General features: G+C 62.8%; 1 protein-coding gene across 1 annotated transcript; it reads left to right on the top strand.

Moving 5' to 3' along the window:
- Positions 1–3,343: 3,343 nt before the first annotated feature.
- Positions 3,344–16,204, top strand: TCIRG1 (T cell immune regulator 1, ATPase H+ transporting V0 subunit a3). The gene is made up of 19 exons (XM_065404334.1): positions 3,344–3,464; positions 3,997–4,075; positions 5,303–5,532; positions 7,275–7,369; positions 7,639–7,765; positions 7,961–8,043; positions 8,475–8,568; positions 8,828–9,040; positions 9,822–9,972; positions 10,235–10,374; positions 10,475–10,632; positions 11,350–11,440; positions 11,571–11,689; positions 12,404–12,617; positions 14,047–14,163; positions 14,344–14,463; positions 15,310–15,427; positions 15,788–15,959; positions 16,123–16,204. The coding sequence occupies exons 1-19, from the start codon at positions 3,348–3,350 to the stop codon at positions 16,202–16,204; spliced, it is 2,520 nt and encodes an 839-aa protein (XP_065260406.1). The 5' UTR covers positions 3,344–3,347.
- The last annotated feature ends 930 nt before the right edge of the window (positions 16,205–17,134 follow it).

The raw sequence follows: 17,134 nt of genomic DNA, 5'->3' as shown, positions 1-17,134 counted from the left end.
TGGTGGTCGGTCAGAGCTAGGGTGACCAAACAGCAAATGTGAAAAATCGGGACGGGGTGAGGGGTAATAGGAGCCTATATAAGAAAAAGACCCAAAAATCGGGACTGTCCCTATAAAATCGGGACATCTGGTCACTCTAGTCAGAGCTGTGATGCCCCCTCTCCTCCTGGGGCGGCTGGGGCTCCTTGAGCTTGGGGGGCACTGGGAACAACACAACGAGAACCCAAGTCAAGTCTTTGCGGTGGGGCGCGTGTCCCGCTCTGGACCAGGCTGCGTCTGAGCTGAGCGCGGCACAGGGCTGCAGCACTATGGGGCCTGCCTCCGCCCTGTCCCTGTTGTGTCCGCACACCCCACGGGGGTTAGTACATTCATCTGTGTGTGCCTGCCCCACTAGGGCAGGGCTATGACCCCTGTGACAGAGGGGTGCTGAGGCTCAGTGACTATGGGCTTGTCTACATGGGGATGCTGATGGCTGGAGCTATTGCAGAATAGTGGCCCCCACCCCCATGGCGCTCTGTTCTGGAGCAAACGTCACTCGATTCTGGGTAATTGTTGCGTTTCCAAAGCAGAGCGACTGCGGGGAGCCATTCCCCAATAGCTATTGCTGTCAGTTTCCTGTGTCAGAGCAGGGACTGGAACCCATGGTCCGGGTGAGCACGTTACCCACTGGGGCGGCCTTCCGCCCCTGCTCCCCTTCTAGGTGGGTCTGTGTCCTTGCTCCATAATGCCCGGTTACGGTGAGTGCTGTGCTACGCAGGGCGTGGTTGGGGTGCTGCCTCCCTGGGCAGTCAATGGGGCAGGGCATGTTCCAGACAGGGGCTGGCCTGCGGGTGCGGTTGAAATGGGGCGATACGAGGCTTGTGCCCAGGACAGCTGGCTCCCGTGTGCTCTGACCATGCCAGGGGAGTCGCAGGGAACGTCTCCGCTGTCACGGATCAACAGCATCGGTGCTACGCCCCCAGTTTTGGAACAGTCTCTAGGAGGAACCCTTCAGTTTGTCCAACCTCCAAGGGGTCTCAGTCTTACTGCCTGGGGTAGGCCTCACTGCCTCCTTCTGGCGAACCTCTGGGGCTCCAGCACTCGTGTTTCACAGCATGAGCTTTGCCTGGCGAGTCCAGCTGAACTGGACTCCTGGGAGAGACTAGGCCACTCTTCAGGGACTAATGCACCTCAGCCAGTGTTTGCAGTGACACACGCAGGGTTGGCAAACCAGGCAGGTTTATTAGTCACCTGTTACGCAGCATGGGGTGGCCTTAGGTCAGCAGAAAAAACTGAAGGTTAAAGCATCAACCGTTCTGGTCAGCCAGAGCCCAGCCACGCTGGAACGAAGGCTGGACACATGCACAGCTAGGTCGATGCAAGGCGGCCTACTTCAACCTAACTTTGTAGCATAGACCAGGTCTCTTAGCCTGTCCTGAGAGCAAACAGTCCTTCCCCCGCCCCCTGGGTAACAATATGAAATATGGGGGAAACTGAGGCACGCATGGGCTTCATTCAAAATATTACAGAGAATTCCCACTTTGTCACATACCCTGCAGATGGAGGGGAGATTCCTCGCTCGGGTAGAGGTTCCTGCACTGGTGTGTACAGCTGCTCATGAATTACATCTCCAGCGGCAGTGTAGACAGGCCCCCAGAGAGCTCCATTTATGGGCCGCTCTAATTGTATCCTTGGGGCTAGTGCCAGGTTCTGTGGGTCCCCGAATCCAGCTGTGCCTGGTTCCAGAAGGGATGGACGTTGGCTTGGACACGCTAACATCTCCCATGTACAGTAAAAATAACAGGAGTACTTGTGGCACCTTAGAGACTAACAAATTTATTAGAGCATAAGCTTTCGTGGGCTACAACCCACTTCTTCGGATGCATAGTGTTACCCCTGGGCTAGCAGTGCATGCTGGGAGCGTGGGCTGCTCCATGGGGTAATGGTCCTCTTGTCAGCCTTGGGCCAGTGTCATTGGGAGGTGATGGAAGGAGCCAGCTTGGAGGGAACAGTCGGTGGCGCTGCCTACCTGTCTGTGAGGCTGGGGGAGCCGGCTGTGGCTGGGCTAGCTGCAGCGCTGGTGCCCCATAGAGGCAGAAGGAGAGAGGAGAGGGCCTCCCTGCGTGGGAGTGGCGCGGGCTAGCCCAGGGGCCGAGTCCCGCATGGGGGACCCGGCAGGGAGAGCCAGCCTGAACGCCTCCGGCTGGGCCCCCAAGACTGGTGGCAGCTTCAGAAACACGGGCCTTTCTGCCCCAGTGCAGCCATGCCCCCTGGGCTGGGGATCCCACTGGAGTCCTGTTTGCAGCAGTCAGTAGCGGGTGATGCCTCAAGGTGGGCTGGGGGTGGTTCAGCGCCAGGGTGGCTGCTTGACCCCGGTGCGGCCAGGACCCTGTGCAGGGACTGGGACTCCCTCCCCGAGGCCGCTTGTGTTTCCCTGCTTTCAGCTGGAGTGTTGGCATGGCCCCTATTGCAGTGAGCTGGGTCCAGCCTGAGGTCTGGATCCCCTCCTCCCCCTGCCCTAAGAGCTGCTGCAGGGCCCCGGCTGCCCTCCAGTTGCAAAGGGGCGTGGAGGGTGCTCCGGATCTCTTAGTGCTCCCATTTGGTCCTCTTCTCCCGAAATCGCTTGCCTGGCGGCAAGGGCATCATGTGCCCTTCCCCACCCCTTGTTGGGCCATAGGCGTCTGGCTATGTCAGCCCCAAAGGTGAGCGGCACGGCCAGCCCTGACTCAGGCGCGGCTGAAGCTGAGCTGGTCTGGGGTGGAGGGGGATGGTGCTACTGGAAACTATTTTGCAACCTCCGAGGTTAAAAAAGTCCAGGGTGACTCAGCCGAGCTGCTGCTGGGTGTCTCGTGGGCAGAGCTGCAGATCCTTGTTCCCTGGCTGGGTCCCTTACGCCGCGTGCCCCCCGCAGCTGCAAGGCCATCTCTGAGGTGAGCGGTGGGCCGGTATGGCTGCCGAGGTGCCAGCTGGATAGATGGCTGGAGCTCGGTGTGACTGTCTGGGTGCCGGGCCGGGTTGTCGGGGAGCTGGAGTCTGAGCCACAGTTGCCTCCTCCCAGCTGGAGCGGGGGCTCCCGGCCATGCCCACTCCTTCTCCAGAGCTGCTGGGAGTGCCGTGGCCGTGCCGCCTGTCTCTGCCGGCTCCAGCTCCTGCCCCCGGCACAGACCGCTTCCTCTCCTCCCTGCCAGGCGAGGAGTCCGTCCCCACGCCTGGGCTGCCTGCTACAGTGTGGCTTCTGGTGCCCCTCGCACCAGTCCCCCTCCCCATGGGTGCAGGGGTCTCGATCCGAGGGGAGCGGGGGGGCTGGGTCTCTGTGCCCCTTGCCCTCGCCGCCAGGTGACTGACTCTCCCCTTCCCCCGGCAGCGCCATGGGCTCCATGTTCCGCAGCGAGGAGGTCTGCCTGGCCCAGCTCTTCCTGCAGTCGGCCTCGGCCTACGCCTGCGTCAGCGAGCTGGGCGAGAGGGGGCTCGTGGAGTTCAGAGACGTATGTGCAGGGCAGGACGTGGTGCCCCCCTGTGGGGAGCAGAGGGGCGGGGTCACTGGCTGGGGTGGGGGGAAGTGGCCGTGCGGGGGTGCTTGGGACGTCTCATCTGCTATAGGGGAAGAGTCGGGGTCCCGGAGCAGGGGAGGAAGGGGGCATGGGGAAGCCAGGGTGTCTGTTGCCAATGGGGGGCAGTGGGAGTTAGGGTTCATCACTGGGGCGCTGTTGGGGGGGGTAGGGGAAGTCGGGGTCCCTGACTGGGGAGGTCTCCGGGTGGCTGGTCCCAATAGGGGCAGGAATCGGGGTCCCTGACTGAGGGGTTGGGGCTGTTGGGGTGGCTCGTCCCTAGAGGGGTGGGCAGGAGGAGTCGGGGTCCCTGACTGGGTGGCTGATCCCAATAGGGGCAGGAGTTGAGGTCCCTGACCGAAGGGCTGGGGCTGTTGGGGTGGCTGGTCCCACCCTAGCTGCCCGGAGTCGGGGCCCCGTGCAGGGTGGGCTGCAGCTGGGCTCTGATGTGCTGTCTCTGCTCCCCCAGCTCAACCCCAATGTCAACGCCTTCCAGCGGCGCTTCGTGGGTGAGGTGCGGCGTTGTGAGGACATGGAGAAAACCTTCAGTGAGTGCCAAGCCACCCTGGGGGAAGGGGCTCCTTCTGGGGGACAGGGAGACTTGGGGGAATGTCTAGGACATTGGGGACACCGTGGGGTGAAGGGAAGGGAGGGGAGGCTCTGGGGTGGTGGAGAGTCTGTGTGGGGAGGGAAGGGTGTCTCCTCTCTGGGCAGGTGGGAACCCTGCAGGGAGGAGGTCTCTCTGGGGTGCCAGGGGCTGCACGTGGGGATGGGAGCCTGGAGTGGTGGGATGGAGGGGGTCTGGGGTGGCAGAGGCCCAGTGGTGTGGGGTTAAGTTAGTTAAGTCCAAAGCAGACTGTGAAGAGTTACAAAGGGATCTCACAAAACTGGGTGACTGGGCAACAAAATGGCAGCTGAAATTCACTGTTGATAAATGCAAAGTAATACACAGTGGAAAACATAATCCCAACTATACATATACAATGATGGGATGTAAATTAGCTGTTGCCACACAAGAAAGAGATCTTGTTATCATGGTGGATAGTTCTCTGAAAACATCCACTCCATGTGCAGCGGCAGTAAGAAAAGCGGACAGAATGTTGGGAATCATTAGGAAAGGGATAGATAATAAGACACAAAAGATTATATTGCCTCTATATAAATCCATGGTATGCCCACATCTTGAATACTGCGTGCAGATGTGGTCGCCCCATCTCAAAAAAGATATATTGGAATTGGAAAAAGTACAGAAAAGGGCAACAAAAATGATTAGGGGTATGGAACAGCTTCCGTATGTGGAGAGATTAATAAAATTGGGACTTTTCGTCTTGGAAAATAGACAAGTAAGGGGGGATATGACAGAGGTCTATAACATCATGAATTGTGTGGAGAAAGTAAATAAGGAAGTGTTATTTACTACTTCACATCTCATAAGAACCAAGGGTCACCCAATGAAATTAACAGGCAAAAGGCTTAAAACAAACAAAAGGAAGTATTTCTTCACCCAACGCACAGTCAACCTGTGGAACTCGCTGCCGGGGGATATTGTGAAGGCCAAAAATATAACTGGATTCAAAAAAGAACTAGATAAGTTCATGGAGGATAGGCCCATCAATGGCTATTAGCCCAAATGGTCAGGGACACAACCCCGTGCTCTGGGTGTCCCAAAGGCTGTGACTGCAGAAACTAGGGAGAGGGGGGTCTCCAGATGGGTACCCGATGGGGGCAGGCTATGCACGGGCAGTGTTGATGGGCGCTGTGTCCCTGCTGCGCAGCATTTCTGCACCAGGAGCTGCGGAAGGCAGGGCTGGCACTGGGGCCCTGCCCTGAAAGCCCCCCGGCTCCTCTGCCCCGTGATGCCCTGCACATCCAGGAGCAGTCCGAGCAGCTGGCCCAGGAGCTGCGCGAAGTGAGCCGCAACCGGGAGTCGCTGGGCGGACGCCTGCGGGAGATGCAGGAGTACGCGCAAGTCCTGCGCGAGGGGCAGCGCTTCACCGGCCAGCTGGTGAGCCCTTGTGCGGGGCCAGAGCAGTGGCCTTGGGGTTGAGGAGGGGGCTGGAGGGAGCAGAGGAGGGGCAGAGCAGAGAGGCCTGGGCGGCAGGGAGGGGATCGTTGGAGTATGGGGTCCCGGGGTTGGGGGGCTGGGAGGGTGTGATGGGGTCCCTGGGGCGTAACCTGGACTGGGGAGGCCGCTGAGCCCTGTTCCACCAACCTGGGTTGCCTCTCACACTGTGATCCCGATGTCATGCTACAAACCTTGGACAGACACTGCACTTACACAGCCATCCACAGGCAGAGACACGCCCAGCTGAGTTACATGAATAGGGGTTGGGGGGAGGGATAGCTCAGTGGTTTGAGCATTGGCCTGCTAAACCCAGGATTGTGAGTTCAGTCCTTGAGGGGGCCACTTAGGGATCTGGGGCAAAAATCAGTACTTGGTCCTGCTAGTGAAGGCAGGGGGCTGGACTTGATGACCTTTCAAGGTCCCTTTCAGTTCTAGGAGATAGGATATCTCCATTAATTTATTTATTTAATTTATGAATGAATCTCCCAGCCACTCATGATCTCCCACCCTGATCCCCCCAGCTTCAGCCCTACATCCCAGGACCGTAATGTCTTACACTGTTCAAGGCCCCCTTGGGCAGTGCAAGTTCATTAAGTAGTTCGTCACTCCCTCTATGTGGAGCGGACACACACTAGCCTTTGCAACCCTGAGCTGAGATCTCCCAAGCAGAACACACTGTTTTAGGTAAAATATAAAACAGATTTATTAACTCCAGAAAGATCAATTTTAAGTGAATATAAGTAGCCGGCACAGAGATCAAAGTTGGTTACTTAAGAAATAAAAATAAAATAAATTTGCAATCGAAGTTCTACAAACTAAACAGGATTTGAATCAAGCAGTGTCTCACCCTGACTGATGGCACAATCAGGTTACAGATCCTCAATGCACAGGCTGGGACTTTTCCAGCCTGGGATCACCCTCCCCAGTTCAAAGTCTTTGTCCTCCAGACGTTTCCCCTCCCAACTCAGGTCAACACCTGGAAGAAAGAGGCCAAGTGATGATGCCACTGTCTCTCTTACAGCTTCTTCCAGCTCCCTGGAAAGATCTTTGCTGTGACATGGGGATCAGGCAGTCCCCATTGGTCAAGCAGTCTCCATTGCATACATGCTCTTTCTGAGAAGTCTCTGGGATGGCTGTTGGGAGAGTGGATTCCCTTTAATGGGCCATCAGCACATCTGGCTGATCCTTTGTTGCAATTGAAAGGTTGGCTGGGGGCATCTCCCAACCTCACAGCTATTTCAGGAACACATGTAGCAATGCTTCATAACTTCACATACAATGAGAGCATAGACAACCAAATGGGATTAATGTTCAACAGATCAAGATTTTTAAAATAATACCTCACAAGACATACTATGTACAAAACTTATCATAATTATATGACAGTAGAGAATATGGTCGTTCCAGGGTTCTACTTTGAGGTATAGAGGGGCAGAATGGAAGGGAATCTGGGAGGCAGAGAGGGGATGGGTGGGGGTCCTAGAGGTTGGGGGGCAGGGAGGGGTGGAGCGGGTCACCCCCAGGGCTGGGCACTGGTGTGTGTGGGCCAATGGTGGATTCCTGGGGGAGAACGGAGAGGTTGCCAGGTAAGGAGGGGGGCACCGTGGCGCCGGTTGCCTGGGGAAGAAGGGGGCCCCGTTGGGCTGGGCAGCTCCTCTGATGGTCTCTCTCCTGTGTGGCAGGCATCACTGGGCTCCCCCGCCCGGCCCCGCGCCCTCTCGGACCAGGAGCCGCTGCTCAACCCGTCCACGGCACCGCGACTCGATGTCAAAGTCAAGTGAGTCGGTTCCAGAGCGGGTGGGATGAGTTCCAGGTGGGGCAGCAGCCGTGAGGCAGGCCCCCCGCGGGACGCTGGGCAGCAGCTGTGGGGCAGGCCCCATCTGGGACAATGTGGGGATTAGGGGGAGAGCGGGGCTGTGCCTGGGACACGGCGGGTTCTGTGGTAGTGCCATGGATGCCGTGGTGCCCTTGGGCGCTGTGGGACTGTTCTGCCCTGGGATGCCAGCGCCCCCCCCCCTTGGCTCTCTCTTCTCTCCCCTCCCCCAGCTTTGTGGCGGGCGTGATCCACCCTTGGCGGGTGACCTCCTTTGAGCGGCTGCTGTGGCGCGCCTGCCGCGGGTACCTCATCGCCAACTTTGTGGAGATGGCGGAGCCCATGGAGGACCCAGCCACGGTGAGTGCGGGGCGGGAAGAGGGGTTGGAGCAGGTCTGGGTGTCTGTGAGGGGGGCAGGCCTGGAGGGGACATGGGTGGATCTGAGTGGGGTGGGGCTGGGGGGGTTTCTCTGGAGCCTGGGAGCATGGGTGGGGGTGGTTTGTAGGCACCCCTGTGCTGTGCTGAGGCTCATGGGTAATGTGCTCCCCCTGCAGGGTGAGAGCATCACCTGGGTTATCTTCCTCATTTCCTACTGGGGGGAGCAGATCGGACAGAAAATCCGCAAAATCTCAGACTGGTGAGTGCTGCCCCCCGCCCGTCCCGTCTCCTCGCCGTCTATCTGTCTGCCTGTCCACCCCCCTAGCAATTCCTGCCCCAAGCTCCGGTGCTCCATACGCCTGCTGCTGCCGCGTGAGGGGTCCAGGTGCCACACCGGAGCCGCTCTTGTTCCTGTCTGGGGAGCTAGGAGTCCGGGGGGGTGTCTTGGGGGCAGCCCCTCCCCTGCCGCCTGGTGTGGCTGTTCCCTGGGGGGAATGGGAGCAGAGTGCCAGGGCCCCCTCCAGCTGGCTGGCCCGACTCCTCATGCCCATAGGAGGCGCAGGATTGATGGCAGTCGTTTGTGCTTCCTCCCCCCCCCCCGCCCCCCAGGCTGTTCGGTTTCTCCCACACACAACTCAGCCCCCCTCTCCGCCAACATGCCCCCCGCTCACCTGTGCGTGTCTCTCCCAGCTTCCACTGCCACGTGTACCCCTACGCCGACAGGGAGGCCGACCGGCTGGAGGTGCTGAATGGGCTGCTCACCCAGATCAATGACCTCACCACGGTGAGATGGGGGGGCCCCGAGGACACTCCCCGGTCAACGACCTCACCGCAGTGAGATGGGGGAGCTGCGGGGGGGGAGGGGGCGAGGACACTCCCCGCTCAACGACCTCCAGCGTTAGGGTCCCAGGCTGTAAGGGAGATGGGCAGCAGTTGAGGCCCCTACCAGGGTGGAGAGGAAATATTGGGCTGGGGGGCCCCAGCTGTGTTGGAATATTGGGGGGGTTGGTGTCTGCCCCTGTGAACCTCCCTCCCCCCGGCAGGTGCTGGGGGAGACGGAGCAGTACCTGTCCCAGGTGCTGCAGAAGGTGGTGCTGACGCTGCCGGCCTGGCGCGTGAAGGTGCAGAAGATGAAGGCCATCTACCTCATCCTCAACCAGTGCAGCTTCAACGTCATTGAGAAGTGCCTCATCGCCGAGGTGTGGTGCCCCGTGCGTGACCTGCCACAGGTGCAGGAGGCCTTGCGCCACGGATCGGTATGTGCCTCCACCTGCCCCCCCCATGCCACGGATTGGTACATGTTCCCCCCCCCCCCCCACGGATCGGTACATGCCTCCGCCTGCCCCCCCCCCCCCGCCACGGATTGGTATATGTGTCCCCCCCCCCCACGGATCGGTACATACCTCCGCCTGCCCCCCCCCACGCCACGGATTGGTACATGTCTTCTCGCCCCCCCCCCACGGATTGGTACGTGCCTCCACCCCTCCTCACGCCATGGATCGGTACATGTCGTCCCCCCCCACGGATCGGTACATGTCTCTGCCCCCCCCCACACCACAGATTGGTACGTTCCCCCCCCCCCGCCTCCCCACCGATTGGTACGTGCCTCCGCCCATCCCCATCCCCCCACACCATGGATTGGTACATGCCCCCCCCACACGGATTGGTACGTGTCTCTGCCCGCCCCCCCATGCCACTTATTGGTACATGTCTCTCTCCCCCCCCCCCCACGGATTGGTACATGCCTCCACCTGTCTCCCCCCCCCCATGCCACGGATCGATACATGTCCCCCTGCACGGATCGGTACGTGCCTCCCCCCCCTCCTCCCCCCCCGTGCCAGTCCATGTTCTCCCCCCTCCACGGATTGGTAGGTGTTCCCCTTCCGCGTAGGTGTGCCCCAGCCGCTCCCCACCCCCTCCTACAATGCCGCACTTCCCTCCATGCCCTGCCCTGCCCTGCTCCCCAGGTGGCAGTGAGGGGGGGTGGATTGGTGTTGCCTCGAGGCTCCCTGGTCCCAGGCCCGCCTTCCCTTGCAGCACAAGAGTGGCTCGGGGGTGGAGTCGTTCGTGCACCGGATCCCCAGTTCTGAGAGCCCTCCCACCCTCATCCGCACCAACAAGTTCACCGCCGGCTTCCAGAGCATCGTCGACGCCTATGGGGTCGCCAGTTACCAGGAGGTGAACCCGGGTAAGGGACCCCCGGGGCCACCCCCCCCACTGCCCTTGGGTTGGATCAGAGCCAGCGCCCTCTACAGGGGAAAAGCCCCATGGCCCATTCCCCACCCTCTGAGCCATCCAGTCCCCGGTCCTGGGGCCAGATTGGAACCAGCGCCCCCAAGAGGGGAAAGACCCTGTGTCTGGGCTGTGGCAGGGTGGTCTGGGCCTGTGTGGGGGTGAGGGGCCCATGTGGGGTGGGAGGGCCTCTCTCTGACATCTCCCTGCCCCCACAGCGCCCTACACCATCATCACCTTCCCCTTCCTGTTTGCTGTCATGTTCGGGGACGTGGGCCATGGGCTGCTGATGTTCCTTTTTGCCCTCTGGATGGTGCTGGCAGAGAGCAGCCCCCGCATGAGGGAAGCGCGCAACGAGGTGAGCGAGGGCGGGGGAACTGCTAAGGTGGGGGGATGGGGGAGGGCTGGGCTGTTATGGAGCTGTGCCTCCATCTGTCTGTCTGTCTGTCTGTCCCCAGATCTGGCAGACATTCTTTGAGGGGCGCTACCTGATTCTGCTCATGGGGGCCTTCTCCGTCTACACCGGCTTCATCTACAATGAGTGCTTCAGCAAGGCCACCGCCATCTTCCCCTCCGCCTGGAGTGTGGCTACCATGGTCAACCACTCCAACTGGAGGTGGGCACTGCCCCCCCGCGGGATCCCCGCCTGATACCCTGCTCCCCCCGCGGGACCCCCACCTGGTACCCTGGTCCCACCCGCAGGATCCCGGCTTGCTCCCCTGCCTGGTACCTTGCTCCCCCTGCGGGACCCCCACCTGGTAGCCCGCTCCCTCCCGCGGGATCCCGGCCTGCTCCCCTGCCTGGTACCCAGCTCTCCCTGCAGGACCCCACCCGCTACCACCCCATGGGATCTCCACCTGGTACCCTGCCCCCATCTGCTATCCCCCACGGGGTCCCTCTTCTCACACCCCCTGCCTGCTCCCCCACCTGGTACCCTGTTGTCCCCACCCCAGGACCCCCGCCTGCTCTCCTGCCTGGTACTCTGCTCACTACCCTCCATGGGACCCCTGCCTGCTTCCCCACCTGGCTGCTGCTCACCCCCCAGGACCCTGTCTGCTACCCCACCCCCTACCTGCTACCCCCCACGGGGTCCCTCTTCTCACACACCAGCCTGCTCCCCTGCCCCTATACCTGTTACCTACCTGTGGGATCCCCCTCCCTTCTGTCCCATTCCTGGCTCCCCACCTTCACGTGCCCCCTCCCTGCCACCTGCCCTGCATGCTCCCCTGTGTCAGCACTGCCTCCCCACGTACTGCCCCTCCTGCAGATCCCTATGTGCCCCCCACTCTGCCCAGCCCCTCCCCCCAGCACTGACACCCCCCTGTCCCCACAGCTCCGACTACTTAGCCAGCCACGCCTTCCTCACCCTGAACCCCAACGTCACTGGAGTCTTCAAGGGGCCCTACCCCTTTGGGATCGACCCGGTGAGTAGGGAGGGATGGGGGGACGTGCTGGCCAACTGCCTCTCCCCCCCACACACACCTCCGCTCTGCTCCCCCCACTGGGAGCTGCGTGCCCACCCTGGCTCAGACGCCTCCTCTCACCTGGCTGCAGGTCTGGAGCCTGGCCAACAACCACCTGAACTTCCTGAACTCCTTCAAGATGAAGATGTCGGTGATTCTGGGCATCATCCACATGAGCTTCGGGGTGCTGCTCGGTGTCTTCAACCACCTGTGAGTCGCCACTGCCTGGGGGGCTGCCGACGTCCACCCGCGCTGCCCACCTGTGCCCCCTCGCTTCGGCCCGGCAGGAGGAGAGGGCTACAGAGCCTGGCGCATCCCCCACTCTGGCCCCACCCTTTCCTTGTGCCCGGGGATCTGCATCTGCGGGAAATCCTGGCCCTGGTGGGGGGAGGATATTGGCCAAGGATTGGCACCTGAGCCTGCCGACAGCCCCTCAGTGGGACGGAGACCCCTCGCCCTCAAGCCTTCCCAGCCCTGGGGCATGGCCCCAGCCCTTCGGGCAGGCAGTGGCACTGCTCTGACCTGACCTGGCACCAGTGCCATGTGTCTGTCTGTGCAGGAGCAGCTCCCTGGGGCTGGCATCGGGGCCGGTGCCCAGTGCAGATGGGGCTTGTTCCAGCCCCTTGGGGCTTTGTGAGGTGTGAGCTGGCCGTGCTGCCAGGCTGGGGAGGAAGCCTGCCAGGGCTGCTCTGGGGCTCCTGTTGCCAGGAAGGGATGTGCCCCCAACTCTGCTGCGCTGCCTGACTCCCCTGCCCAGTCCCCCAGGGCACACCCTGAACCCCTGGCAGGATTGCTGCTCTCAGTTCCAGCCAGGCCAGCAGCGCAGGGCCCCAGGCCACCTTGCAAGGGTCGCTGCTCCCTCCATGGGGGCGGGCAGCCCGGCTATGCAGGGCCCGGGCCGACTCCCCTCTTGCTGGCACACAGGCACTTCAGGCAGCGGTACCGGGTGGCACTGGTCTTCCTACCCGAGGCGATCTTCCTGCTGGCGCTCTTCGGCTACCTCGTCTTCATGATCTTCTACAAGTGGCTCACGTTCAGTGCTGTCAACTCCCTGCTGGCACCCAGCATCCTCATCCACTTCATCGACATGTTCCTGTTCACCACGAACCCCGACAACTACCCGCTGTATCCGGGACAGGTAACCCCGACAACATTTGCTGTGCCCGGGATTGGTAACCCGCACAGGTAACCCCGACAACCCCTCTACTGGAACGGGTCACCCCGACAACCGCCCGCTGTGCCTGGGACGGGTAACCCCGAGAACGGCCTGCTGTAGCTTGGTTAGGTCACACCAACACCACCTGCTGTGCCCAGGTCAGGTAACTCCGACACCACCTGCTGTGCCTGGGACAAGTAACCCACACAGGTAACCCCGACACCACCCGTGCCCGTGCCTGCTGTGCCCATGACAGGTAACCCCGACAACCGCCCGCTGTGCCTGGGACAGGTAACCCGCACAGGTAACCCCGACAACCACCTGCTGTGCCCAGGACAGGGAACCCTGATGGCCACTCACTGCTCTGCCCGGGATGGGGAACCCCCACACCAGGCCAGCATCTGCAGCTGCTTTCCACTGCTCCACCCAGTCCAGTTCCCACCTGCTTCCCAGATCAGACCCATAGGCCCAGCCCCACTCTCTGGCCAGACCCAAGGCTGGTGTGGTGGGACCCAACCTCCGGTTCTCATGTGCTGCTCACCCCCTGGGGCTGGGCAGAGCCGGGTCACTGGCCTAGCTCTGGGTCTCTTGGGCCCACACCCAGGGGCAGCCCCACGTCTGCCACCCTTCCTGGGCACACAGGCAGCACAGCCTGGCCAGCTGGGCCCTGGAACCAGCTCCTCAGGTCGCTGTGGGCGCCCTGCGCGTCTCCATTAGCCCCGTCGGGGCCGGTGCAGCAGGCCAGCCAGGGACACGGGCTGAGGCATGTGCTGAACCATTTGACTCTGGCCATTTGACTCTGGACAAAGCACGAGAGCTACAGAGCTTTGCACAGAAACCGTCCTGCCGGAGGGCCCGGGTCCAATCTCCCCTGGATGGGCCCTGGGGCTGGGCAGCCCCTCCACAGCCAGGGCCCCCTGCCCATGCTGGTGTCGGCCCCCAGCACAGAGCAGCAGCCTCTGTAAAAGTCCCTCTTTTTGACCCACGTGATTCGAGGGGGGAGTGCAGCTCGGTGCGGAGAGTGGGATGTGCTTGGGGCCGGGCGGAGCCAAGGGCCTGGATTGCTCTGTGCCAGCTTCTCTGCCAGAGGCATCACACTGGGTGCCGAGAATGGCTGCGCTAGTCCCCTAGGGGAGCCCCTGGAACAACATGGGGTTCACTGCCTGATGCGGCCAAATCCCCTGCCTGTCACAGGGCCCATCCATCCCCCTCTGCCAGCGCAGCTCACACCAACAGGCCCCTCCGGCCTGGTATCCCCCCCCCCCGCACTAGCCTGCTAATCTCCTGCTCTGCACCATGCCCATGCTGGATCGGACCGATGGCCCCTCTAACCTGGTCCCCCCCCCCCCATGTTGGCTCAGCCCGTGTCGGGGGTGGGGATGCTGCTCTCATGACCCTCTCCCCACTGCAGGTGACGGTGCAGAACGTCCTGGTCGTCCTGGCTCTGGCCTCTGTGCCTGTCCTGCTCCTGGGCACGCCCGTGTACCTGTGGTGCCAGCACTGCCGCAGGGGGCACCCTCGTCTTGGGGTAAGGGGCTGGGCGGGGCCCTGGAGGCCCCTGGAGGGCTGGGCTGGCAGCAGGGTTGTGGGGCTCTGTGGGACCTCTCCTAAGGGAGCTGCAGGTGCCGTGGGGAGGGACGGGGGCTGTGATCTGTGGGGTGTGTCCCCCACCCCTCATGTCTGATGTGTGGCTCTGGGCTCTACACAGCTGGGCCCACCTGGGGACGCCGGGGAGCGCCAGCCGCTGCTGAGCTCGCAGGAGCCGGGGAACTCAGTAAACGTGATGGAGGCCGACGTGGAGCGTGGCGGGCGTGGCCCTGAGCCTGAGGTGAGATCACTGTGGTGGCTGGGGAGAGGGACGGGTTTAGTGCCACTGGGTGCCGGGACAGTGTCCTGCCAGTCCCACTCAGCATGGGGGAGCCCCACAGCGGCTCTGGCCCCGGTCACGTTCCAATCTGTGGGCCGGAAATGTCCCTGCACTGAGTGGGGGCGGGGCCATTCAGAGGGGTGGGGCTTGACAAGCTGCTGCCCATCCCCCCAGCATGGCACAGAGTGGCCCCTGAGTGGAAGGACGGGGCCCTGCGGTGGGCAGGAGACCCCGAAGCTATGAATGGCAGGGACGGGATTAGCCCCCCTGCCCATCCCAGTCTTCTCTCGCTCAGCAGTGCCCTCACCAGCGCTCTGGGTGGGCACAGGGGGCGGGAATGGGCGCTGCTGGGTGGCTGGGCTCCCATGTAGCCTGTGATCTGTGGGCTGTCCCCATCCAGCACTGCGAGATCCGGCCCCAGCCAACAGCCAGCTGGGTGAGCTCCAGATGGTCTGTGTCTGCCCGGGCCCACGGCCAGGGGCAGAGAGAGCTTGTGGATGGGCCTGGGGTCAGCTCAGCGTGCCAAAGCTGGAGGAGAGTGGCTGGGCGTGGCGCCCCGCTCCCCCCGCCCGGTCCTGCCTTCCACCCCGCGGCCGGGCGTGGCGCCCTGCTCCCCCCGCCCGGTGCTGCCTTCCGCGGCCGGGCGTGGTGCCCCGCTCCCCCCGCCCGGTGCTGCCCTACGCCCCGCGGCCGGGCGTGGCGCCCCGCTCCCCCCGCCCGGTGCGGCCCTACGCCCCACGGCCGGGCATGGCGCCATAGCTGGGTGCTGCCATTCACCCCGTCCCACTGCCTTGGTGTCTCCCGCAGTTTGAATTCTCTGAAGTCTTCATGCACCAGGCCATCCACACCATCGAGTACTGCCTGGGCTGCATCTCCAACACGGCCTCCTACCTGCGCCTGTGGGCGCTCAGCCTGGCCCACGCACGTGAGTCAGGAGTGGTGGGGGGGGGTGTCTCACAGCCTCCTACCTGCACTGAGCCTGGTCCACACATGCTTTGTGGCTCCTCATGCAGACCCCTGGAGAGAAGGGGAGGAGGTTATGGGTGGCTGTGGGGATGGGGGGGAGGCCTGCCGGTGAGGGGCAGGGCGGGGTGGGTGCGGGGAGGGAGGCGTGGGGGTGGGAGGGAGGCCAGTGAGGGGCAGGGCGGGGATGGGTGCAGGGGAGGGAGGTGTGGGTGCAGGGGAGGGAGCCTGTGGGGGCAGGGTGGGGTGGGTGGCGAGGCGGGGTGGGAGGTGTGGGGGCAGGGGGGCATGCCGAGCTCTGACCCCCCCATTCCCCCTGCAGAGCTGTCGGAGGTGCTGTGGACCATGGTGATGCGGAACGGTTTCCTGCTGCACGTCTACGCGGGTGGGGTGCTGCTGGTGCCCGTCTTTGCCTTCTTCGCCGTGCTGACGGTGGCCATCCTGCTGGTGATGGAGGGGCTGTCGGCTTTCCTGCACGCCCTGCGCCTGCACTGGTGAGCCCCCCCGCCCCGTACTCGCAGAGGGGGGAGCTGGTTTGGACTCTGGGGTGTGGGGGACGGGCGGGTCTGGGGTGGGGCAGCCCCTGGGATGGGGGAGGCCCTGGGTGAGTTTTGGGGGGTGATGTCTGCGCTGACCCCCCTCCTGTGTTGTTTGCAGGGTGGAATTCCAGAACAAGTTCTACGTGGGCGCCGGGTACAAGCTGAGCCCCTTTGCCTTCCCCCCCGACAGCTGGGAGTAGGGCCAGCTCGGCACCAGGTGCCCCCCGCCACCCTCACCTCAAGGGGATGGTGCCCCCTCCCCCCCTGTCCTGGGGCAGGGGGCTCCCTTTGGGTTTGCACCTTCTACCCTGGCTGCTGCCCCCCACCCCCCTAAGCCTGGCGCTGTTTCCCCTCCCCTGCCCCTCCCCTCCCCTCCCCTTTGGTCTGGTGCTGTCATCCGCTGCCTGCCGGAGCCTGGTGCTCCCTGCCTGGGCACAGCTTACGTCTGTCCTGGCTTTTGTACGATTAAAGAGTGAAACTGTCCCGTCCCTGTCGGTGTGTAACGGGAACCCACCGGGCCTCTGGTGGCGCTCACGGGGCCTGGCCAGCTCAGCTCCCGGCTCTGGAGCGTGAACCTGCCCTGCCCGGGCAGCTCTCCCCGCCGGTCTCACTCGAGGGGCACCTTGCACAGCCCCCGCTGGAGTGGCGCTGCAGTTACCTACACTGGCACCAGCTGGCGCTGTCTCCCCTTGTTAAACTGGGCCAGCACCCCTGGGTGTGGATCATGTGCCAGGCCAGCTGGGGCCAAGGCTCCGTTGGTTGCACCATGGTCAGCACTGGCTGGGAGGGAGGGGGGTGCTGAAGGCAGCTCCTGCCTGGGCGGGAGGGGGGGCAGGATCTGACCAGCCATGTGCCCTGGGCACTGCCCTGCCCTGTGTCCTGGGCATGAGCTGTGGCTCCCGTTCCCAGGGGCAGTGCTCAGAGCTCCCCCCACACCAAAGGCTCGTGCAGGGAAGTTTAATGGCCACAAGCTGGGGAGACTTGTGGGGCAGCTCATGGCCCAAAGTGAGAGCCTCGTGGCCTGGGGGGGCCGGCCCTGCAGCAGCGGAGAGGGAGGGAGCCAGGCAGCCCTGCCCCCAGCAGCTGGCTACGATAGGGGGAGCCCAGCCTGGCCAGGGATACTGTGAGCC

The sequence above is a fragment of the Emys orbicularis genome, chromosome 4, assembly GCF_028017835.1.
Source record: "Emys orbicularis isolate rEmyOrb1 chromosome 4, rEmyOrb1.hap1, whole genome shotgun sequence".
In the NCBI taxonomy this organism is placed as follows: Eukaryota; Metazoa; Chordata; order Testudines; family Emydidae; genus Emys; species Emys orbicularis.
The sequence above is the reverse complement of the archived record's forward strand: the minus strand, read 5'-3'. Positions and strand labels throughout refer to the sequence as shown.

Bases quoted from the DNA above. Each gene is read 5' to 3' on its own strand.
- TCIRG1 (XM_065404334.1), top strand. From the start codon at position 3,348: ATGGGCTCCATGTTCCGCAGCGAGGAGGTCTGCCTGGCCCAGCTCTTC. The intron at 9,041-9,821 runs GTATGTGCCTCC...CTTCCCTTGCAG, and splicing joins AGGCCTTGCGCCACGGATCG to CACAAGAGTGGCTCGGGGGT. The intron at 10,633-11,349 runs GTGGGCACTGCC...CTGTCCCCACAG, and splicing joins GTCAACCACTCCAACTGGAG to CTCCGACTACTTAGCCAGCC.